Genomic DNA, 27,309 nt, shown 5'->3' with positions numbered 1-27,309 from the left:
CAACAAATTTGTGCTCCTTCAGTCCTGTGAATTAATGATCTCAGCTGAATGAGTTAATATGAAGAGGCTGAATCCCTGCTTTTTGGTATTTTAAGTGGAAAAATTACAATATCCAAATTTGCAGCCATTATCCTATATGGAATGAGTTTAAGGTGAATGCTTACATCGCCCTACTGTTATTTACAGGCTGAAATAAAGCTCAGGCCCAGCTTTAGCAACCCTCTGCTGAAGCTATTATATATTACAGAAATGGTGATAGAAGAGTGCTTCTGCATTTATTTTGCATTAAGCACTTCTGTTAGTTATGAAGACTCAGTCTGAGATGCATGGGCTAGGACACATTCAGATATTTTAATTCTATATAAGGGACACAACTCTTCAATGGTTCAGTGTTTACATGACAGATTTGGTTTCTTGTGAATATAGGAACTCGTGTTGCTAAGAATTAACACAGTAAGTTCACTTTTAAATTTTGCAGTATATAGAATGTTCATTCCTTAGAGCTTGACTTTGGATGTCAAACATGTAAGTCTGCTTTTATACTGTGTTCTGTTGGGTGTGGACAGACAGTCAGGTTTCTGCATGGTCAAAAATAACTCAAATTTGGAGTGTATTAGGTACTGCGCAGCAATGATCTGCGTGCATGCTCTTATCCTTCTGTAAATGTAAAATGTAAAACAGCATTTAGTAACAGGAGAGGTGTCTTGGTTTTATGTGACATATCACATCTTTGTGTTCCTAAAGTTCATTTAATTTAAAAAAAAAAAAAGATATTTCAGGTAAAAAGTGTTTTATGTATAGCTAAGCATTGGTCTGTATGGTCATAAATGAAATTATCCCGAACGCTGTAAATCAGTGACACTGTATTATGATTGTTCTTAACAGAAAACCCACCTACCTTGCAGTTAGAATTGTATGCCCAGGACTGTCAAATAAATATGGTAACTTTCCTCTCTGAAGTTAGGAGGGGAATGTCTTTGCCTTTATAATAAATTTCATTTAAACTCGGATCCACAAACGTGAAAAGAATTGCTCATAGTTGTAAGCCTAGAGTGACATTAGTAGGTAGAAATCGTCAAGATTCTATAAGGATGCTGGTTAATCATTATTTAACACAGTTTGTCTTAAAGGTAATAACTTTGTATTTTACAGCTTTTATATTTAAATATTCTTGTAACATATTTTACTCTTAAGACCTGTTCTGAGTGTTCTTTTGGGTGCAAGCTCTGTGACCTGATTTATTCTAGGCTTCATCAGATACTACTTTTTAGAAATGCATATTGTTTTAATACACAATTCAGCAGCTTTTTCCCTCCTTTTAAACTAGGGTCCCCGTCCTGCCTTGTTTGTTCCTGAAGTTTCATTTGAATTGCTGGTAAAAAGGCAAATCAAACGTTTAGAAGAACCTAGCTTGCGCTGTGTTGAGCTGGTTCATGAAGAAATGCAGAGGATTATCCAGCATTGTAGTAATTACAGTACACAGGTAAAAATGCATGGTTTAGAACTATGTAATTATTGGACTGCCTTTCCCCCCACTTCCCTAAAAAAATTCTGGAAGTCTCATCAGTAAATTTTTGTTTTGTTTTTAGGAATTATTGAGGTTTCCTAAATTGCACGATGCCATAGTTGAAGTCGTAACGTGTCTTCTGCGTAGAAGACTTCCTGTCACAAATGAAATGGTAATTTTCCATCTACTATAATTTTGCTGAAAAAAGTGTATGTTTTCTGGAGTTTTTCTTGATGCTGCTGTTTGCTCTGTAATGTTAGGAATTCAAATTATTAAAGGAATCTTCACTTATATTTGTTAAATAGCTAGGTATTTAATATCTACTCCTTTTGAAACTTCTTGTATGTTACAAGATATATACATAAAAAAACGAAGGGGTGGGGGGAACCCTCTTCAGCTTCTTGTCCCCTATGTTTCAATTTCCCAAGAAGAATTTTACTAAAACTTGGATTTAACATCTCCTAGTCTTTCTGATATAGGTATATTTCCCTCCCTTGTAACAGAAGCTGTGCATTTAGTGTAGAGTTCGGGATGCAATGATGAAAATTCAATTATAGGCCTTATTCTGTGAGTTTTGGAGATAAAGTCAACACAAAATGTTGATTTTGCTTGTAATGCCCTTTAGCTAGTGAGAACTAAAAATTGAGCTTCTAGCTTTGAGTAAATATGTTTTAATGTAAAAGTCTGCTTTGGGCTGCTTATTGGGGAGAAAACAAAGTGCTTCAGTTATTGACTCTGCGTATGTTTGATGTGAAAAGCAAATATTGTTCTCCCCCGTAGGGAGCCATTTCTCACTGGTTCGAATGTTGTATGTGGTCTGTGGCTGAAGGTTGACTATATAGCTTACACTCATTAAATTGCTGAGTTTTATTTATTGCTGGAGAGGGGTTAGCTTGATGAAGCTAAGAGTTAAATTGATGTAACATCCAAAACGGCTGAAGGTCTGAATCTATTGCAATGAATGAATGAATTCCCTTCTCGCCTTCTGGATCAGAACTTTAATATCTTTGGGGCAGTGAGAACGGTCTTTTGCTATGGACAGCTAGACTGCTTTCTAGCATTGTAGGTCATTGCTCTTCACTAGCATTAGATTTACTCACTGAATTTTTGAACTGTGAATGACATTGCATTGCAGGTTCATAATCTAGTGGCCATTGAGTTAGCTTATATCAATACCAAACATCCAGACTTTGCTGATGCCTGTGGTTTAATGAATAACAACATAGAGGTAAGAAAATACATTCTCTTAAAAAGTGTTTTGACTCCTTTAAGGGTGAGCCTAAATAATTGGTAAAAGAACAAATGCTTCAATTTGTTTCATTGAAGCATGGTCCTATGTTTAGAAGTATAAAAATGTGATATATTACATATATGGTATATACTCTTATCTTGTGACTTGTTGATTTATTAGATTTATATTGCATATTGCATTCAGGAACAGTGGTTGATATTTCACTGAAAACAATTTTGCCTGTATTTCTGGAAAATAAGATGGGCACCTAATTGAGTATTGGCTATTAATGAAATTTTTGAAAGAGAAACTTTAAATAGATAGTTGTGAAATACTCTTTAATGTTGAAGTAACTGCATTTTGACTCTGACAGAATGTATCAATAGCTATAATGTTCCTCTCATTCATAAAAGGATAATACAAGTATTGTTTCCTCTGTTCTATTGCTTCCTTTCGGCATTGTTCTTGAATCTCTTGAACCACACTTCAGTCTCCCTAAGACAATTTTCTCCATCAATCTCCCATAAGCCTTTTACAATTCCAGTAGTCTTCCTGTTTTTCAAGTCCGGCTTTGATTGAATATACTTGTTGCTGTCTTCATCCTATAGAAGCAGTTGATCAGCTCAATTCTTTCTTGCAGTCTGATTTTGTTGCACTACTTCATCCATCTGGCTAAGAGCTCACTAATATTCTTGTGTTCCCCTGCTTATCCAACACAGTCTTTCATAGTAGTGTTCTTTTTTAAAATGCTTATGTTATCATTTCTCTCCTTTAGTTCTACCCTTTTAGTTTCTTCTATACATGAATTTTGTATTGACTGGGTATGCAATTGAATTTGCCTTGTTAGACTGCTCTTGAATCTAGTTCAGAAACAATGTGTGTGCAAACTGCCATGAGTACAAAAATTAGGACTTTGTGAAGTTGAACATGGGAGATGGTTATATTATCATGTGGTACTTGAACTCGTTCTTTCCCAACATTTTCCTGAACAGGACATTGAAATTTTTGAAGAAACAAAGCACGTAAAACATCTTATCCTTATTTAGTGGACAATCAATTTTAATTTGAAGAAAAAATCAAATCTTTCTTTGTCCTGATTGCTTCAAATTCTGTTTTGCTATAAAGTGAATTCTGCCGCCTCCTCCTTCCTTTTGGGCTAATCATAGTTAACCCTGCTGGCCACAGAATCAAATCCTTGTAGATTACTTTGAAGATTTAAAGCTTAATGAGGGCTGTAGGGGATCTATGCTGAGCCAAACTGTGTAGCTTTGATCTTGTTTTTTAAAGGCTCTAGTTTTGATTATGGAGCGTGTTGCAAAAAGTTTTGCAAAAGTTTTTGTATTGAGAATTTACTTTTGACCAGGTAATTGGAGTAGTTTTATCCAAATAATTGAGGTTTTCATAGGATGATAGTATGACTGTATGACAGTGGATGAGATGGAATTACTAGTGTTTGTCTCTAAAATGTAAGTCATCTTTAAAATATGAATCTTGCATATGTGTTGATACAGAGTAATACGTAATTGAGGTCTTGCTGGGTTGTTTTTAAAGGAACAAAGGCGTAACAGGTTAGCCCGGGAATTGCCTTCTGCTGTGCCACGAGACAAGGTAAGTAAATGTTGATTTGTATTTATTTCTTCATTTAAAGTTTAATGCATTCTCCTTTGATCCAATCTAAGTATTGGGAACTTTGATATGCTGCCCTGGTAACAGTCTTGGGAGCTTCCAGGTGTTGACTTTTTTCTTTCAATTTCGTAAGATAGAAGTGGAATGATACTGTCTTCTTCCAAAGATGCAATTTTTGGCAGGTTTCAAATCTGGGATTTTTGAAGACTTGCCTATAAATTTACAGTAATATTACACTTACTACTTGAATGTCATCTGAGGTCAGGCTTAAAATGCCTGCAGATGTTAAAGATGGAGTCAGAGCTTGCATGCTTAAATTTATGGCTGAGACATGCTGATTTCAAAAGATAAACAAGTGATTTAAAATATTCAGTGTGCCAAATAGCGACTTGGTGGTTGGTTGTTTTTTTTTTTTAAGTCACTCTTAAAACTGCAATTTATTGCAGTCTTGCTTTCTTTGGGAGAAGATGGTGGAGGTGATGTTTGATCATCATAATCCATGATGATTCTGTCTCTGGAGCTTGCTTAGTTTTACCAGGTTTTGGGATTAGTTCAATGACAACTAAGTACATGGGTGGAAGAACCAGGTCTCATGGAAAACACTGCCTGGCTGTAGAAATGAATGGTCTGACAATCAGCTGGAATTCTAGACAGCTAGGTATTTAATATTATGTGAAGTATTTAGAATCCATGCATACAGAATACAGTTTAAGCTCCTCACAGGTTGTAACAGGAGTTACTACAGCCAATAGAAATTGGTTCATTAAGTTTGTTAGCTTAAAAAGTAAGACAAAGTCCCAGAATGGATCTAATATTACTGCCTTTAATCAGTAGAAGCCAGCTGATGGATGAACTGGGAATTTAAGGTAGCTACCTAGAGATTGCTTTCAGTGCTCTTTGATGCTTCTTTTTATTGACTTCATATTTATATCATCAGTGTAGGAACTGAAATTAAATTGAAGGTCAGATAAGCCAAAAGTCTCTTAACTGTCTTGGAGATGCTTTTTTTTTTTCTTTTTTCTGCTTATATTACTGTTTTGCTTGCAATTTCAAAATATTTTCTTTTCTGGATTTTTAAAGATGCTAGTAGGTAAAAGTGTATGAAATCTGCTAGGTAGATTTGGTGGTCTTCAGTTGAATTTTTTTTTTTCCCCCCTCCCTGCATTTTTTACCTTCCTTAGTCTACTAAAGCTCCAGGTGCATTGACACCTGCTTCCCAGGAGACTGTTACTGCTGCTTCTGCTGAGGCTGATGGCAAGGTCTGTCTTGATTTTTCCTATAAGCACTGCATGCACATTTCTGTTGTGGTGCACCACAGATAGTATGGAAAGCAGTTTGTATTTAGTGCTCTGTCACTGACGCAGTATGCTCTACAGAGTATAGACTACTTGGCATTACTGATTTTAGCATGTGCAGTGGTGGGTAAAGATGTGCCATTAGGTGGCAAAGTCACTGCTTTCTGTTTGAACTCTTGGTTGCAATATATTGTGGTGCAAGTATGCAGCATAATTTGCCTCAAACACTAGTCAATAGATTGTTTCTTGCGACAGTATTGTAATCAAAAGTGTTCAGCATGGTTGTTAAACTGCATGTTTTTAATGTGTTGACAGTTAAAGAAAGAGGACAGAAGATAAGGTAAAAATGTGAGTTTGCTGCTTCCTGCAGGGAATCTGTATAGGCTTTGTTCAAACTGAATCTCCTTTTTGTTGTTTCACATAATCGTTCAATCCCTGGTTTACTTATATTCGTGAAATGTGTTCTGCAGTGGTGTTTTACACTTTAGGTGTGCTGTCTCTCATGTTAAAATAACAGTTTGTTACTGTAAAGACTTTTTTGCTAATTGCTTTCGCTTGGAGTCAGAAAAGATGGGTAGTCACAAGTTTGTGTATTAGGAGTACCAAGAGGACTCAGGCTTTCTGCTTGATTGCATATGCACATTCAGCTTCTAGTGCAAAGCTGCCATTTCTGTCCTGAACAAAGTAGTTAAAGTCAAAATCTAGTCAGTAGTAGAATTTTAACTACTATTTTTGTCAGAGTTTTAGAGGTTCTGATATGCTGCAGACATTAAAAAGAAATCAAGAGCTACTGTAAGTATATTGTTGTGACTTAAGAAATTGCAGGAAGCTGCCAAATTTGGTTTAATTTGTGTTTCCCACAAAACCTGTCCTTTATTAGGTGGTAATACTCAACACACTCTTTCTTGTGAAAGAATGTAGCTTTGTTTCTGAAACTACTTTGGAGATGGAGCAGGCTCCACAGTAATACTGAATGAGAGTGGCACAGGGACTTTTGTTATTTTGAATAGCTGTCTTGCAATCAGAAATAATGTAATGGAGCTTTCATCATCAATGGTTCTCTCTTATTAGCAGAGGTTGATTTGAATTCTTATAGTGTATTTTTTACAGTGCCTCTGAGCAGTTGTGCAATTTTAATAAAATTTTTGGTGTGTACAGTTTAGCTGGGTTTCCTCCTAGTATGCAACTGTTGGTATTCTATTTGCCATGCTTTGTTTCTCACTCCTTTTTAGACTCGAGATCAGCCTGTGGTGTTCTAATTGTAAACACAATAGATAAATTCAGCTTATTTCCTCCTGTATCTGAAACAAGACATAAGTAGTAGTGGTTCAGAGCCTTGAATGACCTTGAATGTTTTTCAAGCAGCAATAGATTTTAAAGCATAGTAGTAAATAGAACAATACTAGGCTTATGGAAAGGTACAAAATAAAAATTACCACTGTTCCACATCAAAATAAACTGTTGTGTGGGTTTTTTTTTTTTAATACTAATTTAACATGTGGTGGATACCATCTACTAATATTTCTTTTGTCCAGTGATCCCTAATGTTTAAGAGTTGGGTGTTATGTCCTTTTCTCAGGAGATCAGTGAGTCATTCTTTGTCTGGAACTTCCCAGAAATTCTGATCTTCACTTCCAGAGGATAGAAATTTTTATTTTATTTTAATTTGGTACAAAAAAAGCCTTCTGTAAATTGAGGTCTAGCAGCACAAATACGTTCGTAGCTGTGGTACCCAGAAACATAAATGTGCATATTTTTTAGCTGATATTATAAGAAACTTCAGTTTATTTTTAAATAAAATACCAAAGAATTTAAATTCCAGTCTTTAAGAGCTGTGGTGACCTTCAAAACATACTTTCAGAATGGTCCTGATAGTATAGGTTGTATGGCTCCAAGGATGTATGGTGAAAGTGGTAAAAGCCAAATGATTTAGGAAGACCATTCCATATTTCAGAAGTGATTTGTAGACCCTTAAAACGCTGGGGATTTTCTCTGTGTGAGGCATTTTCATACCATTATTAGGAAGAATATGAGTTTTAAAAGCTTTCACTTTACCGGTACTTTGTGTCAGCTGTAAGCAGCAAAGGGAGAACAAAGGTGGGAGAATGAAGGGAATATAAATATGAAAATCTCATTTTTAGTGAGTCGTCCCTATTGCTCAGAAATAGTAGATTTGATCAGACGCTGCTTTGCAGTGCCCAAGTTCTAACTCTCCACTGTTTCTTCATTGTGCTGTTTGTGCAGGCCGCTTCTGGAGCGGGAGATATGTCTCAGGAGCCTGGAACAGGCAACTGGAGAGGAATGCTGAAACCCTCAAAAGCGGAAGAGGTATCGGCAGAGGAAAAATCCAAGCCAGCTGCAGCTCTGCCTGCTAGTCCTCAAAAAGGACATGCTGTAAACCTATTAGATGTGGTGAGTCATGAAAGACAAATACCTCCTCTTCATGGTTCAGGCTCAGGAAAGAAAACATCTGAATTCCAGATCTTGCAACTTTGCTACTAATATATGATATCTTTGTAAATAGTTACCACTATAGGGACAGGGAGCTCTAGCCAGTCTCTTCTGCTTTCCTGCTTGCCTAATCCTTCATCTTGTCCCCCCTCCAGTTTCAGCCTGTGATTTGGGATAACTGGCTTCCTTTCACAAATTCCTGTGCAAGTGAACTCCTTGTCTAGATTACTTTTTGTACAGAAACAAATCTCAGCTCATGTCTCAACTCAAATTCCTGCTCTTTTTTGCTGAAGTTGGCATTTTTATATTAGAGGGAGAGAATCGCTAAAGACAAAACCCCCTTAAGTTGAAAATGGATGGAGATCCTTTAAGTGTTTGGAGAGCTTAGTTCCTTTCATGAGCTTTTAAAAAAAAAAAATAGTAGTGGTGCCCTCTGACCTTTGTTTCACAGATCTGGATTTTGACATGTCTCTAATTTTATTTCTGTTGCAAGATAGGTTACATCTATCATGCTATCAGGCTAAAAGAGCAATAGTTTATTTTAGACTCCGCAGTTTCAGTTTTATTTACTTATACAAATGAGCAGAATTGGTAAACTGAGGTTTTTATTCTTTTACAGCCTGTACCTGTTGCACGCAAGCTTTCTGCCCGTGAGCAACGAGATTGTGAAGTGATTGAACGACTTATTAAATCTTACTTCCTTATTGTCAGGAAGAACATTCAGGACAGGTAAAAAAAACTTCCTAGAAATGTTAAAGCCATACAAATGTTGTGATATCTCAACAGTCATGTATATAATCTTGTTATTTTATCATGTTCTTATGTTTGTATGCAGAGAGAAAATACGAGGTTTTTTTTTTTTTTAAAGCGGCAGCAGCAGTAAAACTTGACACTTCACAGAATTAAGAAGCCTGAAGGAGCACTTGTTTTCTCTAATGGTTTGAATTCTGTATTATATTAAGTAAAAGGTTTAATTATTTAGGAGATGCCTGCTTTTCTGGAGGATACTGCAATTCATACGGATGATTTGCAGCAAATAACTGGAATGAACTCTAGGTGCTGTGTAGCCCTGACAGAACTTAGCTTTGCCATCCTGTTATTTCAAACGGGAAGGTTGAATAGGAACTACTGCAGCTAAGTTTTCTTGTACTTAGCTATAAGGATGGAAATAGCATAGAAGTGATGTTTCTGCTGTATGCAACTATGCAAAATGGCTTTAAAGTTTTGCTTAAAAATTATCTTCTTTTTTTTTTTAAATGAAGAATGATTTGAAAATTCGCTGTGCTTAAGTGTTTGTGGAAAGACCTAATGTTTTATATATATTTATAAATATTTATGGGAAATTTTGGGAGAAATAGGGGAATCTGGAAGCCAGGGTTTAGAGCAGATTAGTGAGGTCATGAAAGTTTTATTCTATCCAGTAAACTAATAATCTCCTCAATATAATTTTCAGTATTTCATGGCAGGGAATTGATTGGTTTACCTTAATTTTACTGCAGTGTTAGTAGTAGTAGTGTTACCTCCTTGCGTACTCTAAACAAACCCTTCACATTCTTTGCAGTAAATACACATACACATAACGAAAAAAATAAAATGCTATCCCAAGCATTATAAATTTGATGTATTAGGAAATCCTCACCTAATTCAGAAATATTTGTAGGAAACAGCTCTCGAAGATGGTACTTGTGTCCATCCCAAATCATACTTGCAGAACTAATTCAGGCCATTACTTGGATGGTTTGGATGGTATCTGTACCCACACAGCTTTGAACCTGAGTTTTGGGTTGCTTTCACTCTTAGCCAGGTGACTTCCAAAATATTCTAGGCTTCTTCTTTCTTAAGCTCTTCTTTTGGTAGAACTTGCAATGTATTGGCTTGAAAGGAGAATGTAAATTGAATAACTTGAGCACTAATAGATCTACACGGTCTCATCATGATTTCCCAGAAGCCTTCCCACAACTGGCTAGTAAAGAACCGTAAAGCAGGAGAATGTCGTGGGACAATTCCCAGCCCAACTTGGGAGTATGATTCCAAAAGCTCCGATGTGTTGATGGATCTTGTTTGATCTTGGGTCTGGCTGTTTAGACTTGCATGGTCCAAGGACCAAGTTAATTCTGCAGCGACAACTGCAGCACTCTGAGAATGAGCAAAAACTCTTGATCTGCCTTGATTTAGATTTAGGGCTATAGGCACATGAGAAGAGCGAAGTGGTCACTACTAAATGAGTCAGTAGTGATTAGACGTCAACTCCCAGTCCACTCTAGTTGCAAAATACTGCTGCTAAGGATTACACCAACAAGGCTGTCTAAACTAACATGTTTTATTTCTCAGCTGGGAACGACCATCAGTATTTTTATTGTCAGTTACTGTCACTCTGATGAAATAACCTGAGGTGCACTAGTTCAGTTTTTGATCCTGTGTTTATATCCCCAGATTTTGGTACTGCGTTAGTATGATGATTTGATTTTTGTCAATACTCATGTAAATATTTCCCCCCACTTTTTCAGAAAAGTACTGCTACGCATATCCTAAGTCCTAAAGAAAATCAGGTTCAGCTAGATTCAATACTTGGAATTTTTTTCAGGAAGCTTAGTGGCCTAGAAATCAGAGCTAAGACAGTGGTTTCTTTCAGGTGTTTAGCCTGACATAGAGCTGAAAAATGTTGCTCTACAGATTCTGTAGTGTCTTTCGGATGCATTGTTCTTGATTCTCATTGGTTGCTGCCTGCCTCCATTCCAGACAACTATGTTTTTCACACTTAAACCCCATTTGCAGTTTTAAACTGCCCTCACGTTATGCTCTCTGATAGCAGAGATAATGTGGCCCAGTGTTTTCAGTTCGTCTGCTAAGTAAGACTGGATATATGAATTCTTTCTTTGCCTCTTTCCTTTCTCATTCACACTTTAAGATTGATTCTAGGGTTGAAATACTTAGCTTTTTGTCATGCCTGGCCCTGTGGAGACTGACGTTGGTCTCTAGTGAGCAAAGTAATTGATTCTTATTTTATTTTTTACACCGTATGTATTCATGTTCTTTACAGTGCAGCTATCCTATGTGGAAGAAATTCAACAGCTCTTAAATTGCACAAGATACTGCATTTACTTGAGAGAGGGAGTTTTTATTTATGGTAGCGGTAAATTCCTGGTAGTTTGAGCCAAGGTTGTGTGTAGCCGCTTGCTCACACCGTGCGTTCTTCAGTCTAGAACAGACCTGGTTTGAGTAATTCCTTCTGAAGAAACAACCTTTCTGTGCTTGCAGTGTGCCAAAGGCAGTGATGCATTTTCTGGTGAACCACGTGAAAGACACTCTTCAGAGTGAGCTGGTGGGCCAGCTGTACAAATCCTTGTTGTTGGATGACCTTCTGACGGAATCTGAGGACATGGCCCAGCGCAGAAAAGAGGCAGCTGACATGCTAAAGGTACTAAAAAGATCAGGAGCTCATGGGAGTAGTTAATTAAATTGAAACCATATAAATGTGAGATTTCTGGAAGACTTGCCTTCTTTTTTTCTTTGCTGCTTTTTAGGAGTATGCCAGTGTATTACTTCTCTCTGCTAGAGGAATTAAAAGCAGTATGTGACCAGAAAGCATTATGTAGCTTGAGTAGTTGGGAAGAGGTGACTTAAACTCTATTTTGGGGGTAAAGCAGAAGCTCTAATCTGGTGCTATTTTCAGTTATACAGTTGGTTTTAATAATTTGCTTTTATTTAACGTTACTTTAGAGTGTTCAGCAGTTCTCTTTTGGGGGATTAAGCTTACAGTGTTTTAAGTGCCGTTCATGTGTACGCTTCACCCAATGGCTGGTGTATCCAGACATACCCCATAATATGAACAGCGGGAACGTTGGGACTCGCTTACGATGACCCCTGCGTACATCTGTATGACAGCGCGTCCGTGATGCGTCCATGTTACAGAACTCTTCATTTCTTCATTGTTCCATTACGTGGTGTATCAGGGTCTGCTACAGCTGATTGGATCGAACGGCACAGGACAGAGTCCCTCTGCCAGTTCAGCTCACTGAAGAAGCAGCAAGAGGTGCTTCTCTCTCATACGCAGTGTGGTCAGGCAGCGTGTTTGAGAGATGGGATACCCCGAGATACCGCTTGTCCAAGACCCCCTGCAGCAAGTTTAATCGTTGCTATTATTTGATCAACATTTGAGTGAGGGGAACTGTCTTTTAACAGTCTTTTAAAGTCTGTAAACTTATAGGGCCAAACTCATAGCTCAGATTTCCCCAAATTGGAGTAATACTTTAAATAATACTAGTATTAGTTGGTATTCTGAGCTTTTAAATTGGCGAAGTTGAGCGCGCTAGACTGTAATGAATGCATCAGACTCCTAAAAGTGATATAGAATAGGTACAGTTTCCCTTTTATTTTGAGGAAGGTTTAAAGCATTAAAACTGTGTGTGGTGAAAAAGTCTGCCCTTCTTGAGAATTTCTTTATAAACAGAAAACGTTAAGAGAAACGTTACACTGAGTATGTAAAAGTTGCTCAAAACAATGACAGTGAACTCTTTTTGCTTTTAACTGGAAGTTCAGTTTCAATTAATTTTTAATTCTCTAGAGAAATGATTTAATGACACCTATGCTAAGTTTTACCATTACCTTTTGCTTTGTAGTATTTTCCACTTGCCTAATCTTTTGCAGATGGAAGGCTTCAGAGTTGTTAATCAATGTTGTTGCAGGTTGTTACCACTCATTTCATAATGACAATGATTAGCTTTAATTTGATTTTTAACATCACACTTCCTAGACTGCTGCTGTTACCTCTTAGAGAAATCTCTTCAGAAAAACTAAGTAACTTTGGCTTTTCTGTCTTTCTGTGTGCAGGCCCTGCAGCGAGCCAGTCAGATCATTGCAGAGATTCGTGAGACACATCTTTGGTGAAGACTGTACCAGCCACACTATTTATATGCATTGGAGGTTACATTGACTTGAAAATTGCTAGGCATGGTATACAGAGTAGAATTTTTATTTATGAACTCTTATCTGTGTACTGCAACTGTGTAAATCTGCTCATGTAAAGACAGTTGGTTTGATTTGCAAACAGACAAATATGCTGTATTTTGCAACATAAGTCGTATTTAATCCATATAATAAATGGCTCTAAATGTTTCCTTACCAGCTTTCTGGTGCAAATTAAAGCAGACCAAGTCTACTGTCTCAGTGACAGTCTCGTTTGAACTTGGGGAAAAAACCTTAAAGTTCCAGTGCCTGACTTGCTAAACAGGTTGCCTGTGGTTAAGATGGACAGTGTGGTCTTGTGGCATAGTTTTAAGCAGCTTTTACAATAGAAGTTCAAATACTGTGAAGAGAGGAGAGCACCGAGTATTTTCTTTCATGAATACATTGCATGCACTATGACAGATGGAGGTATCAATTTTATAGCACAGTAGAGATGTCTACCGTATTACTATGTATGTGTGTCCCCATTTTTTTCCCCCAAATGCTAAAACTGCAGACAAAACTTTGAACTTCATTTAATGGAGTATCATGTAGGAAGAATTAGCCTGGAGCTTGCAAACAGTAACCGCCGGCTAAAAAGTGGGTGGAAAGTTATTCATGTGCACTGGAGCTTGTGTATAGATGTTGGGGATTATAATCAGGTACAAGAACACCTTCCCCTTGCTCCCCCCTGGGACCAAGCCCCTGGACCATCCGAGAGTAAATTTGTTCTGGCAGAATTGAAAAATAAAAACGGATTTCAAAACTGTTACGGGATAGTAAGTGTTTCTTTTAAAAGCAGATTAAGTTGGCCAGGGAGAAGGGGATCCCCACAACTTCTTCCAAGTTTTGGAATGTATGACAGTATGGAAGTCTGTGGGATTGTAATATTTATACCAGAGATTAGAGTTACTTTTGAGGAAATTTTCCTGTGCTGTAAGTAGCTTTTTTCTTTCTTTTTTTTTTTTTTTTTTTGAGGACAATCCTAAAATTAGGGAATTTTAGGTTGGAAATTAAGTTGATGAGTTATTTTCTTCTGATTATAATTCATATAGATAAATATTGATCACACTAGCCTTTAAAAAGTAAACATTTTAATTTTTATGAATAAAAATTTATTTAAACTCCAGCCAGCAGATTTGCACGTGCTTTTCAAGCAGACTCACTTTTTTGTATAAAGTAAAAATGTTTACTATGGTGTTGCTTATACTTTATATCTCTAACAGAACTTGCATGAAAATAGGACACTGCTCTTAACACTGCTTTTACAATATTGGGCCAAAATAGTGAAGTTTTTATTACCATATTCAGTTCCTTCCCCATTTCATCAGGTAACAGAAATGGAATTCTTTTTGTAAGCTGCTAAAGATTGAAAATTTTGAAACTGTTAAGACCTCAGTTTACAAGAAGGTCTGTTTAAAAATGTGTTTTTCTCATGGTAATCTTCAGTTTGGCACCAACAGAAGCACAAGGATTTAAGTCTGACATGCAACTTTTGGATACTTCTTTGCATGATCTGAAATAATTCATGCAGAACACAAATATATTCTGTAGATTTAGACAGCCTAAACTGTCATGATGTATGTATTACATGTAATAATTACAATACATACAAAGGAAGTAATTTTAACTTCTTGCATTGTATTCAAGGATGGTAGTGAAGTTGGAGTGCAAGCCACTTTTCAAATCAATTTTGGTGAACAATGAAAGCTTTTAATAGTTTTGTCAAAATCATTACATTTCTAGTTGGAAGTCACTTGACACCTCTCTCCCTTTTACTTTCGATATCTAAGAATATGTTTTCAACAAGGTAGAGCCGTCCATAAGTGATCTGCTACCCAAGCTTTAACTCCCAAGGTTCAGCCAACAGTCCCTTGTGAAGAAATACTCTGACCTGGAAAGTTTTGAAATGCTGCATAAAGCAAATGGATTCCATTTATTTAAGAAATTCTGCCAAGTGGTAACTGGCTCTGTAATGTCATGTGGAACTTCCACAGTGTTAATTTTGTTTCTTGAAATGTTAGGACTTGTTTTGTTTCAGTTTCACAAAAATTTTCGATTTGCTAATGTTTGAGTGCCAAGAGATGAACTTGTAATGCAAGGCTTTAAAAATCCATGCTGTAACGATCCTGTTGTTGAATAAACAGACAATACACAAAATTAATTACCCCAGAAAAAAAGTTTTGAACTGTCTTGTTGTTCAGGTGGCAGGACTTACATGGTCTTGCAAGTTAATAGCATAATCCCCATAGTTGTAGGGCCTTACCTATGTTTGCCTTTGCCCTCGTGCAATTCTACATCGTTACATCGTTAGGTCTTGTATAGTGGCATCAGTAATGGTGTAGATGGGCTGCTGGTGGCTATTAATAGGTTTTAAACAATCTGTTGTCCAGAATTGAACAAAAATACTTAAAATGCTACTGTTACTGCCACCATTAAAAGAAATAATGGGGAAGCTCTGGAAAAAAGCCTAATGAAGGTGGCAACTGAAAAATTCCCGGATCAGCCTGATGGTCTACAAATGTTCCCTATTCACCTTATGAAATTTAAACTAGAAATACTGTTGTCATCAATGCACAAGTAGCAGCTAACTTAAAATAACTTGCTATCCAGTGAAACACACAATCATGGGGGAGAATAACCACTGTAGCTAAGCTTAGATTAGTAAATGTTTGACATTAATACCTGACTTATGTGTGGTACTACTGTAAACAAAACATAGTATCCCTATGTGAACAGAGTTTGTCAATAAATTACTTGGGCTTTGTAGCAGTCAGTTTCAAATCTCACTTAGTGGACTAGAGGGGTGGGGGGGGGTGTCTGTGTGCTTCAAACTGTATTCTGAAGTAACCGTGACAAAACTGCTGTAAAGCTTGCCTTTACCCTATGCTTTATGGAGGGTCAGAGGGCTGGGCCACCTCCCCTGTGAAGAAGGGCTGAGAGGGTTGGGGTAGCTCAGCCTGGAGAAGAGGAGGAGACCTTCCTGCGGCCTTTCAATATATAAAGGGGGCTTACAAGAAAGGTGGAGGGAGACTTTTTAGCAAGGCCTGTCGTGACAGGACAAGGGGCAACAGTCTTAAACTGACAGAGGGTAGGTTTAACTTGGACGTAAGGAAGAAGTGTTTTATGATGAGGGTGGTGAGACACTGGAACAGGTTGCCCAGGGAAGTTGTAGCTGCCCCATCCCTGGAAGGGTTCAAGGTCAGGCAGCATGGTGCTTTGAGCACCCTGATCTAATGGAAGATGTTGCTGCCATGGCAGGGGGGTTGGGCTAGATGATCTTTAAAGGTCCTTTCCAACCCAAACCATTCTGTGATCGACTTTGAAAGGTGCCAGATGGGGTGTTGCAAAGTCGTGTCCCTGCTTTATGGACTACAGCAGGGGAAACAACTTGCCAGTCTGTTGTGCCCCTGTTGGTAACTTGGATTGAATTGTCTTGAGTATTTTTTTGTTTTCCAGAGTTAAATCCTTTAGCTGGGAGCGTGACTACTAGCTAGTGTTTTCTGTGGCTCCTCAAGATCTCAAATGCGTCTGCTTTTTAACTTGTTGGCAGTTAAACTCTGTGCTTTGAGGCGAGAGCTAGATGATGAATACTTCAAAGTTAAAGAGAACAACAGAGCAGACCACGTGCGTATGGTTTTATGCCCAGTGACACTGCTGGAACTAGTGAAGGTGCTTTCATGCTCTGATAGCTCCCTTCTAGTTTGCTTGCCGCACGCCAGCAAGCAAACCTTTCACCCTTTACCTCCTCGTTGCTAGCTGCCACAGTAATGTTAAATTCCAGTGTTCGAGTTTTTGCTGGCCTGAGATGCTGTACGAATGCTTTTGTTGTTTTGTTTTTTTTTTTTTTTTAAGTATCTGGCCCAAATAATTACTTTTCTTCTTGCACTTGAAATTCACACATTTGTAGACCTGTTAAATACTTTAGTATTAGTTACTACTTGTTTACATCTGAAGAAGCTACGTATCCGATTACCTGAAGATACCTGTTTTGGGGTATAAGAGAAACGAGACCAGGCTAAGAAAGAGTACTTGATTTTTCGGTCATCCTTGATTCTTGACCTGAGTGTTCCAACACTCAGCTGTGATACCCTGTACAGTCACGAAAAGCAGTGCTTGTGTCCAGCTGCTTCTTTGGAAAGAGTCAGGGAGGGGTTTGGATTGCTAGGAGTTGGTCAAAAGGAAGCACGGACTAAATTTCTTGGCGTTTAGGAAGCACGGACTAAATTTCTTGGCATTTATGGACCTTATGAAAAACCTTGTATGCAAAGCATTTAATTCCCTTTTTTATTTTGTATTTGTAAAAATAAATAAAATCCTTTTAATACTTGATCAAAGTGGGTACTAATGCTTTTAAAAAAAGCTGAAATTTGTGGATATATGTGTATCTGTCTGCAGCATTTGGAGAGGAAGGAAAAAAGGTAGGAGAGAGATCAGACGTGAAACATGACTTGCTCTACTCCTAGGAGTTTATTTCTGGCAACCAGAAAGTAACTGTCAAATGTGATCTGTTGTATTTCTCTGGAGGCCAACTGGGTGTGTACTGGTATACTTGGTTCCCAGGTGCGTGTTTCTGTATTGCTATAATGCTTCTGTTGCTTGAGGAACAAGGCGGCTGTATTAAGTGGATGAACTTGCCTTTCGCTTCCCTTCTGCTACCCTTTTCACCTCAAAGTTGTGATTTTTCCTCCCTCTGCTTTCTCTAGGATGGTGCTGATCATTACTGCAGCTTAAGGCAAAGTACAAGCAACACAAAGTGGTCCTGAGAGCTAACATCATCTGTAGAGTTTGTTTTTAAGATAGGAATGACTCAACTGCTTTTTATTTTTCTTTACATGACAGAGATTAGGACAGAGAGGTCTCACTATCAGGCAGGTAAGTGGGATCTAGAAACTGAAGTTAATACTAGTAAGTCTGCGTGGTGAGCTACTGAAAGTGCTACCATATTACAGTTTAATAATCTGAAGAAACTGTGATGTATAAGCAGCAAGCCACTATAATTTATTACTGTTGAAATCTTGATTGACAGTGCAAATAAAGCCAACATGAAGTTGATCACACCAAGTTGATCAACATAAAGTAAAAGAAGAACCCAAACCAACCCACTTAAAACAACCAGCAGAAACTCCCCACCCAAGTGTAGAATATCTGGACTCTTGAGACTAACAGTTCTTATAATTTCCGCATTCTTCTCATAGGCTGGGTGGTTTTAAAGCACCTGAAATACCACGACTTATGCTGTTAGAATAAGAGGTGGAGATGAGTTACCACATCCAGGTAGCTAAGGTTAAGGCCTCTCCCCTTGTGGCTGCGAAACTGTATTGTTAGGAGTTCAATGGACTGGGAAATGATTCTCCTTGGCCTAAGATTGAGGATTACCGTAAACCTTGAAAACAACACTGCAGCCAAGGCCCAAAGCAATCCATCACCTCATACATCAGCCTGAGGGTTTCATATACATGGTTGCACTGTGGCAGGGAGGGTCCCTTAATAAAAAAGTTCTGAGCCAGGCAGCCAGCTACCTTACTGTATTCTAAGTCAGTTAACCACTTTCTGCTCTTTCATGAAGAAGTGCAGCTTTTGCATGTTGCCTTATCTGAAGGGTCTGACTTTTTTAATTGCAAAAGCACTGTAGCTTCCCTCACGTTTCCTGGTCCAGATACCCTTGTGCTGCTGCTCACCCACAACTCCTAGGCGTCTAAAATTAAAAAAGCTTTCACGTACATGCTTCAAATCTTCTGGTATAATACACTATCTTGCAACCGACTGTAGAGCCCACAGAACTATGGCCAGGATATACCTTTGACAAAGATTCTAAATAGCACAGATGGATCCATGTAATTCACAGGACTGAAGAAATGGAATGAGTGTCACCCATGTTGTAAGTCACACTAAGCACACAGAAGACATAAAAGGGATTCATCAGGCTGATTTAAGCTTTGAAAGGCTCTATGCTCTCTTACATTTCAAAAAGTGAATTTGCTCTCTATTACCACATTAAGGCTGGAAAGCTTTTTTGCAACGTACCCCCACACATAATCAATAAGAAGCTTACATATTAGGGCTTAATCATTCTACTTATTTATTGTGAATCTTCTGCAGCTTCCTTCAAAGCAAACCTGTTCAGAAAAAAAATGTTGATCGTAGGTTGGTTGTCCTTACCCACTTACGCAGGTTTCTGTGTTAGGATGAAGTCAAACGGGACAGCAGCATGCATCCTCTGCAAGAAGTACTGGTTTCGAGTATGCTTTTGCTCATCTTGCTGTGGATTATGCTGTGGAGTACCTGGCCACTGTTCTCCTCCTCCAACACAGAAGGCTGTTAAAGGAGGGGAAGAGCATTTCCATCTTTGGACTTTGAAATTAATCTTTTCATCTTCTTGTGCATATCCTCTTACGAATGGTGCTTTGAATAAGGCAGAGTATCTAAAAATCCCTTCAGTGGTATAACTTAGCTGCCTTTATTTGAACGCTTGGTTTATTTTGAGAATGAAACTACGGTATTGGACAGTCTGTGAGCTGTGTAGTAATGCACAGTATAGAAACATCTTCAAGTACATCTTCGAGCAACAGAGTCGAAATGATTCGTCGTTTTAGGGAGACGTTCTGTCACAACTGCAGCCATTTTATAATGTAGTAATTTTTCTTTCCAATCCTAAGCAATGATACTCCATTCTTGAGAATATGCTGTCCGAGAATAAGAACAGTCTCAGGATTAGTTACTCGAATCCCATTTACTGAAACTCCACCATCTGTAATTTTCTGGTACCTTAAAAAAAAAAACAAAAAACAACAACTGGTAATTGCAAGCAGCAGCTATTTATTGCTGCTAAGTATTGAAAGTTCAGTTATGGGTTTTTTGGTTGGATCCATAATTGAATAAATTTTAATTCTCTCATGCTTTACTTTCAGTCCAGGTCAAGAATGACTGAAATTAACCTTAGCCTCTACCACTCCCATTCTCTCTGAGAGGTATAAGGAAACTTAGGCTGTTGCCTTAGACTGTCCCTTCATCAGGTGCAGATTTTACAGCTAAGGTACATGAGACTGCATTATCCTACACTTTCACTTCAAAATGGAACGAGGCCGCCTGCTCCCCTCTTCTTTAATGCCTGTATGTAGATCACTAGCCTGTTTCTACTTGATTTGGCTGTCCTTATCATTTAACTTCTGAAAGCACACCACTACAACCTGTTCATGTGAGGTATTACCGAAGAGCCCAGGTGATAACATACCCACTAGGTCCATCTGGAATGGCGTTTGCTTTGCGACACAAGTCAAGAACATTCATTCCAGGTTCAAGCATCAATTCTGCTGAAGGAGCTTGTCTAAAAAGTTCCTGTAACTCCTGGTCAGACATAGCTTCCAATGCCTCCACGCTGCTGTAATAAAGGGCCTTAGTACACCTGTGAGAGCAAAGATCATTCAAAATACAGTGCTAGTCTCATCTTCACACAAAGTGCTACTCAACTAACCAGATTCCCCTCCCCAACTTGTTCTGAGGGTCCATACAGTAACAGAAGTACTTAAAGTACAGCCCAATTTTTTTTATCATAACCCACTGCATTGCAATATTTTATATTGTTAATGTATCTTTAAGTCTACGGAATTACTACATTTCTCTCTTTTAACAGCTGAGCAACAACTAGCTACATGGAAATAGTCCCTGAAAAGCTATGGATAATTACCATTGAATATATCTGAAAGAAAACTGCTCGACAAATCAAACTTCACCTCTTAGCAGATTCCAGCCCCTCTCTACCATGAACAAGCTTGGTTACTTCTGCAGCAAGTCGTTTCTGAGGGCCCCATTTTTCAGGTTCTTTAGCATGCATTTCCATGATGTGGTCAATCTCCTCAAGAGGAAGGAAGGTGAAGAGTTTCAAGTATCTAGGAGCAAGGAAAAAATTACTTTGTCTACATAGCCATCAGTACAGATTTCCTGCTTTTGTCATTCAAACTTCATTAACTACACTAAAATGATTCTTAATCAATTTAAGAAATCCCTATTACAGATATTCTGTCCTTTCAAACAACTCTTTGTTTTTGCCCGCAGGCTTCACCTTACCAGGATAACTCACCTTTTATTTAATATTCCACTTAGGGTAATGTCTTCAGACACAAGATAGTGTCAAATGCTTTTATAAAGCTCGTATTGCAATCAACAACTTGATTTTCTTTTGAAACATTTATTTTACAGGATTTATTGCTATTTTGTGTCAACTAACAAGGTTTTATATTATATTCTTAGTAGTTGCACAATATGCTAATGCAAAATACCACTGCCATTCTGTGGTGTTCACGGGACAGAAGTATGCTATGTATTGATGAGTGAGTATCTCAACAGGAAGATTATTTAGGATAATCAAGAATTTACAGGTGCGTATCTAAGCATAGTCCATTTTAATGGACTTGCAGTAGTATGAAATGCAGTGTATTAAAAAAGGTACCTTTACTGTTACGAAGTCTGAACGCATGAAACATTTTAACGTTAACCACCCACATACCCTTCTTATCACTCTGTAAAGTGTTGCGGATGCAGAACCTAAATTTGAAATATCAGGGCATAAACCTTTGAGAGAGGTAACTAAGTTATGAGACAGGTCACAATATGAAAGGGAAGTACATGTCTGAGGTTTATGAAGACTCAGATTTGACAGCAATACTGGAGTTTAAAGAAAAGCAGATTTAAAACATACACCACATACAACAACTTATTAAAATTAACATAATGCCCTGAACAAAGCTATCGGCTATTTATTTTCAGCCAAGTAACTGGCACACCAGCATGGAGGCTAGCCATCGATGAGGGAAACCTGTCAAATGGTATTTCTTGTATTTTCGCTACCCTTTCATGTTCTCATTGTATGATTTTAGTATTTTTCCACTGGTGAGTAAGAATATGAGTTATGTGTGGCTGACGTGGATTCAGACAGCACAATGAATCCAAGACCAGGTTTTGCTCATTGGAATTGCTCTACCCTAAGTAACAATTATTCAGAATTTTGTCTTTGTACTTTGTCTTTAAGTAGTAGTTGGGCAGTGTAATGGTCTCCTAGGCATGTTTTTATCTAGACCAGTGCTCTCCAAAGTGGGGTGCCAGCACCTCAGGAGGTATGCAAGATGATCCACTGGGGTGCAGGAAGAAAATTTTAGAACTTCAGTAGTACATTTATATAATCTATAAATAAATATACATGTATTGGGAGTGCATGCTCACAATTATTTTTACCAATAGGGGCACATGATCAAAAAAATTTGGAGACCGCTAATCTAGACAGTTAACGCAATCATAAATAGGAACTTCTTGGCTTTTTCCTAACAAGGCGGTATTTCAAGTCGCTTAGGGATATGCAGTTTTTAATGTGATGCAGTTCTAGAAGCTGAACTTTATGTGTTTGTTTATAACCAGTTAAGTAGTTTCTTGCAATTAGAATGTGGTGTTTCTGGATACCTCATACTAGGTAAAAACACGTAGTAATTGAGATCTATTAAACTGCAGTTGCTTATTACTCAGCAGGAGAGATTTCATTTGATACTGTGCTGTTACAGTACTGAAACTAACAAGCCTCATAAGACAAAGTCACCCCACTGGCAGAACAAAATGCATTGTGCTTTACTTGTTTGTTCATCCATGTTCTAATTTTATAATGCATATGCCAGCATATGGAGACAGGTTCCACTATCCTGTATACTTAGGAACCAGTCATGCCTGTTTATTTAACGAACGTACAGTTATCGGCCACAACAACCCCAGGCAACGCTACAGGCTTGGGGAAGAGTGGCTGGAAAGCTGCCCGGAGGAAAAGGACCTGGGAGTGCTGGTTGACAGCCGGCTGAACATGAGCCGGCAGTGTGCCCAGGTGGCCAAGAAGGCCAACAGCATCCTGGCCTGTATCAGAAATAGTGTGGCCAGCAGGAGCAGGGAGGTGATCGTGCCCCTGTACTCGGCACTGGTGAGGCCGCACCTCGAATCCTGTGTTCAGTTTTGGGCCCCTCACTACAAGAAGGACATGGAGGTGCTGGAGTGTGTCCAGAGGAGGGCAACGAAGCTGGTGAAGGGCCTGGAGCACAAGCCTTATGAGGAGCAGCTGAGGGAACTGGGGTTGTTTAGTCTGGAGAAGAGGGCTGAGGGGAGACCTCATCGCGCTCTACAACTCCCTGAAAGGAGGTTGTAGCGAGGTGGGTGTTGGTCTCTTCTCCCAAGTAACAAGTGATAGGACGAGAGGAAATGGCCTCAAGTTGCACCAAGGGAGGTTTAGATTGGACATTAGGAGAAATTTCTTTACTGAAAGAGTGATCAGGCCTTGGAACAGGCTGCCCAGGGAAGTGGTTGAGTCACCATCCCTGGAAGTATTTAAAAGACGTGTAGAAGAGGCCCTTAGGGACATGGTGTAGTAGGCATGGTGGTGTTGGGTTGACGGTTGGACACGATGATCTTAGAGGTCTTTTCCAACCTTAATGATTCTATGATTCTATAATTAACATATGCTTCTACAAGGAGCTTGCGTCGCACATATCCACGCGAAACAGTTAGAGAACAGTTAGGATCGGGTTTTATAAACAATGACAAAATGCTTTTCTTCATGAAGATGAAGAAAAACTACTTACTTTTCAACTATGTTATCTTGTTGTCTGACAAAAAACTGATATAGCTCAAATGGAGAAGTCTTATCTCTGTTTAGCCAAACTGCATTGCCAGCAGTCTTCCCCAGTTTATCTCCAGTAGTACTGGTAATAAGAGGTACAGTAATTCCAAACACATCTGTTCCTGTCGTCCTGAGAAAGAGAAGAGTCACTGCATGTCAAAAAAAAAAAAAATTTAGAAAAATCACATCTTGGTAAAGTTGACTAAAATATAAGCATTCTTTAAGATTCTATCCTTGATATAAAGCAGTTAAATAACTGTGGGGAGGCATGGAGGTGAAGGGCAAAAGAGGCCAGAACACTGTTTTGTGAAGAGGGCTTTAGGAAAAAAAGAAACACCTTGAACTTTAAAATTTAAGTTCTTTTGTGTGTAACAAAGAAGTTTACACAAACAAGTAGTTTCATGAGCAACAGCACTAGCAAATTCAAGTGTCCTATACATTTTGTCTTCTGCTCTGAGCACTAATTGAAGCTGCTTGTGTGGCTGGGAGACTAGTAAGGCTTTTCTTCTGTCCTGATTCTCTAATGTCTTGTAGTAGTCAAGCACGTACTGAAGTAGCAGCATTGCCACGTACTCACTGATTTGCTTGGGTACTGCAAATTTTGTAAGACTTGCACCAAATTTGGTGGATAAGCAAAAGCTCATCGTCAGGTTTACTTCCGAGAGAAGAAATGCCACCATCATTACCAGTACACCACAACTGCCTCTACTTTAGTGTGATTACACTAGAATGCGTTTGCCAGCAGTAGACTTGTCTCGATTTTGTCCCACATTCCAGGATATCTAATTTCGGTTCTTGGGCAAACACATTTGCCAAAACAAGAACCCATCCCTTTTCTTAAAAATTCATTAACGTTTCATGGAACAGGCTTAAAACCATGGCCAAACTGTACGTATGTGCCAGGCTCACGGTCAGGACAACTAACTCTTCCTTTCAGATCCCACAGTTTTGCCCGATGCCAACTCCCAGAGGGGTGACTTCTGCTCCTGGTGCTTTAGCGACTGTCAACACGAAGCTGCGCAGCCTGAGGACACCCGATGCCCCGTCCCCGCGCATCGCCGCCGCTCACCGCCTCGGGGGCAGACCCCCGGGGTTAGCCCCCCTCGGGGGGGCAGGCCCCCTCGGGAGGCGCAGACCTCCGGGGTTAGCACCCCTCGGGAGGGGCTGACTCCCTCGGGAGGGCACACCACCCCCTCGGGAGGGGCCGACCCCCTCGGGAGGGGCCCCCCGGCGCCCGCCCTCCGCCCCGCCCGGCCCCCGCGTACTTGGTGACGAGCTCGTAGCCGGACATGATGTTGCCCATCTGGTCGGCGCCCCCCAGCTGGACGCGGCAGCCGTGGTGCAGGTGGAGGTGGAGGAAGTCGTAGGCCTGCAGCGCCGGGTACAGGAACTCGGCCAGGCTCATGCCCTCGGGGCTGCGCAGCCGCGCCTGGCAGCTCTGCCGGCTCAGCAGCGTGCCCATGCGGAGCCGGCCGCCGGCCCCGCCGAGGAAGTCGAGCAGCGGCTGCTGGCCCAGCCAGCAGGCGTTGTCCAGCAGCTCGGCCCGCCCCAGCCGCCCGCCGCCCGCCGCCCAGAAGAGCTCCCGGTGGTTCTCGAACAGCCGCCCCAGCCCGGCCCGCAGCCCCCGCGCGTGCGCCCGCGTCCGCTCCGCCGACAGCGGCTCCCGCGCGCGCTCCCGCCCGCTGGGGTCCCCCAGGCGCGCCGTGGCCCCGCCCACCACGGCGATAACGTTGTGGCCGGCGCGCTGGAAGTGGAGGAGCGCCATGACGGCCAGCAGGTGCCCGACGTGCAGCGAGTCGGCCGTGGGGTCGAAGCCGCAGTAGGCGGTGAGGGGCGGGCGGCCCGGCTCCAGCAGTCCCGGCAGCTGCTCCTCCGCGCTCTGCGCCGGGAACACCTCCTGGAAGAGGCCGCGCTCGCACTGCGCCGCCAGCAGCCCCCCAGCGCCCCGGGCCCGCCGCGGCTGCTCGTGGGCTCGCCGCCGGAGCGGGAGCGGGAGCGGAGCCCGGCGCGGGCCGCCCCACAGCCCCGCCGCCCGGCCGCACCGCCGCCGCAGGATGGGCGCCGCCATCTTGCCCGGGGGAGGCTGGGAGCGGGGCGGGGCGGGGCTCCCCGCGCCGCCTCTTGTCCCCAAAGCGGGGCCCGCCGGGCGGGCGGGGTTGGGGCGCCGTGACCCGGTAGGGAGGAGTCGCGGGAAGGCGTTAACGGTCGGCGGCGGGAGGGCGGAGGGGCTGTACGCTGGTGGTGGTTGTTCTTCGGGGTGGTAAAGAAGATGCGGGGAAAAGGGCGATGTGGTGGCTCCTCCTCGGGCTTTTTCCGACCCGAAACAGCGGGATTTCAAACTGCTCTCAGGCTAAAATACTTGCCTTGGAAATGAGGCCTCCGGCTCCCAAGGTTCAGCCAACAGTCCCTTGTGAAGAAGTACTCTGACCTGGAAAGTTTGGAAATGCTGCATAAGAAATTCTGCCAAGTGGTAACTGGCTCTGTAATGTCATGTGGAACTTCCACAGTGTTAATTTTGTTTCTTGAAATGTTAGAGGACTTGTTTTGTTTCAGTTTCACAAAAATTTTCGATTTGCTAATGTTTGAGTGCCAAGAGATGAACTTGTAATGCAAGGCTTTAAAAATCCATGCTGTAACGATCCTGTTGTTGAATAAACAGACAATACACAAAATTAATTACCCCAGAAAAAAAGTTTTGAACTGTCTTGTTGTTCAGGCGGCAGGACTTACATGGTCTTGCAAGTTAATAGCATAATCCCCATAGTTGTAGGGCCTTACCTATGTTTGCTTTTGCCCTCGTGCAATTCTACATCGTTACATCGTTAGGTCTTGTATAGTGGCATCAGTAATGGTGTAGACGGGCTGCTGGTGGCTATTAATAGGTTTTAAACAATCTGTTGTCCAGAATTGAACAAAAATACTTAAAATGCTACTGTTACTGCCACCATTAAAAGAAATAATGGGGAAGCTCTGGAAAAAAGCCTAATGAAGGTGGCAACTGAAAAATTCCCGGATCAGCCTGATGGTCTACAAATGTCCCCTATTCACCTTATGAAATTTAAACTAGAAATACTGTTGTCATCAATGCACAAGTAGCAGCTAACTTAAAATAACTTGCTATCCAGTGAAACACACAATCATGGGGGAGAATAACCACTGTAGCTAAGCTTAGATTAGTAAATGTTTGACATTAATACCTGACTTATGTGTGGTACTACTGTAAACAAAACATAGTATCCCTATGTGAACAGAGTTTGTCAATAAATTACTTGGGCTTTGTAGCAGTCAGTTTCAAATCTCACTTAGTGGACTAGAGGGGTGGGGGGGGGTGTCTGTGTGCTTCAAACTGTATTCTGAAGTAACCGTGACAAAACTGCTGTAAAGCTTGCCTTTACCCTATGCTTTATGGAGGGTCAGAGGGCTGGGCCACCTCCCCTGTGAAGAAGGGCTGAGAGGGTTGGGGTAGCTCAGCCTGGAGAAGAGGAGGAGACCTTCCTGCGGCCTTTCAATATATAAAGGGGGCTTACAAGAAAGGTGGAGGGAGACTTTTTAGCAAGGCCTGTCGTGACAGGACAAGGGGCAACAGTCTTAAACTGACAGAGGGTAG

General features: G+C 40.5%; 2 protein-coding genes across 10 annotated transcripts in view; one reads left to right on the top strand and one right to left on the bottom strand.

Moving 5' to 3' along the window:
- The window catches only part of DNM1L (dynamin 1 like), a 39,901-nt gene extending 25,718 nt beyond the window's left edge, over window positions 1-14,183 (top strand). For 6 of the 9 annotated variants that reach the window (XM_075158356.1, XM_075158366.1, XM_075158376.1 and 3 more), the window contains 9 exons: window positions 1,328-1,483; window positions 1,590-1,679; window positions 2,643-2,735; window positions 4,290-4,346; window positions 5,546-5,623; window positions 7,904-8,071; window positions 8,730-8,839; window positions 11,369-11,528; window positions 12,941-14,183. In XM_075158356.1, the coding sequence (XP_075014457.1) occupies window positions 1,328-1,483; window positions 1,590-1,679; window positions 2,643-2,735; window positions 4,290-4,346; window positions 5,546-5,623; window positions 7,904-8,071; window positions 8,730-8,839; window positions 11,369-11,528; window positions 12,941-12,997 (969 nt within the window). In that variant the 3' untranslated portion in view covers window positions 12,998-14,183. Of the gene's footprint in view, window positions 1-1,327; window positions 1,484-1,589; window positions 1,680-2,642; window positions 2,736-4,289; window positions 4,347-5,545; window positions 5,624-7,903; window positions 8,072-8,729; window positions 8,840-8,978; window positions 9,049-11,368; window positions 11,529-12,940 lie in introns of those variants that run through there. The other 3 variants (XM_075158319.1, XM_075158396.1, XM_075158337.1) reach the window with 2 other exon arrangements.
- A 4,929-nt stretch (window positions 14,184-19,112) lies between these two features.
- On the bottom strand, window positions 19,113-25,786 carry YARS2 (tyrosyl-tRNA synthetase 2). The gene is made up of 5 exons (XM_075158410.1): window positions 24,968-25,786; window positions 23,665-23,832; window positions 20,788-20,943; window positions 20,289-20,459; window positions 19,113-19,822 (listed from the first exon to the last, which is right to left on the bottom strand). The coding sequence occupies exons 1-5, from the start codon at window positions 25,768-25,770 to the stop codon at window positions 19,663-19,665; spliced, it is 1,458 nt and encodes a 485-aa protein (XP_075014511.1). The 5' UTR covers window positions 25,771-25,786; the 3' UTR covers window positions 19,113-19,662.
- Between the last annotated feature and the right edge of the window lie 1,523 nt (window positions 25,787-27,309).

Source organism: Calonectris borealis, chromosome 1 (genome assembly GCF_964195595.1).
Source record: "Calonectris borealis chromosome 1, bCalBor7.hap1.2, whole genome shotgun sequence".
Taxonomy (NCBI): domain Eukaryota; kingdom Metazoa; phylum Chordata; class Aves; order Procellariiformes; family Procellariidae; genus Calonectris; species Calonectris borealis.
Note: the sequence above shows the minus strand (reverse complement) of the source record. Positions and strands in the feature narration are given on the sequence as shown.

Bases quoted from the DNA above. Each gene is read 5' to 3' on its own strand.
- YARS2 (XM_075158410.1), bottom strand. From the start codon at position 25,770: ATGGCGGCGCCCATCCTGCGGCGGCGGTGCGGCCGGGCGGCGGGGCTG. The intron at 23,833-24,967 runs GTACGCGGGGGC...TCTCTTTCTCAG, and splicing joins GGCTACGAGCTCGTCACCAA to GACGACAGGAACAGATGTGT. The intron at 20,460-20,787 runs GTGAAGTTTGAT...TTGCTCTCACAG, and splicing joins GGGCTGGAATCTGCTAAGAG to GTGTACTAAGGCCCTTTATT.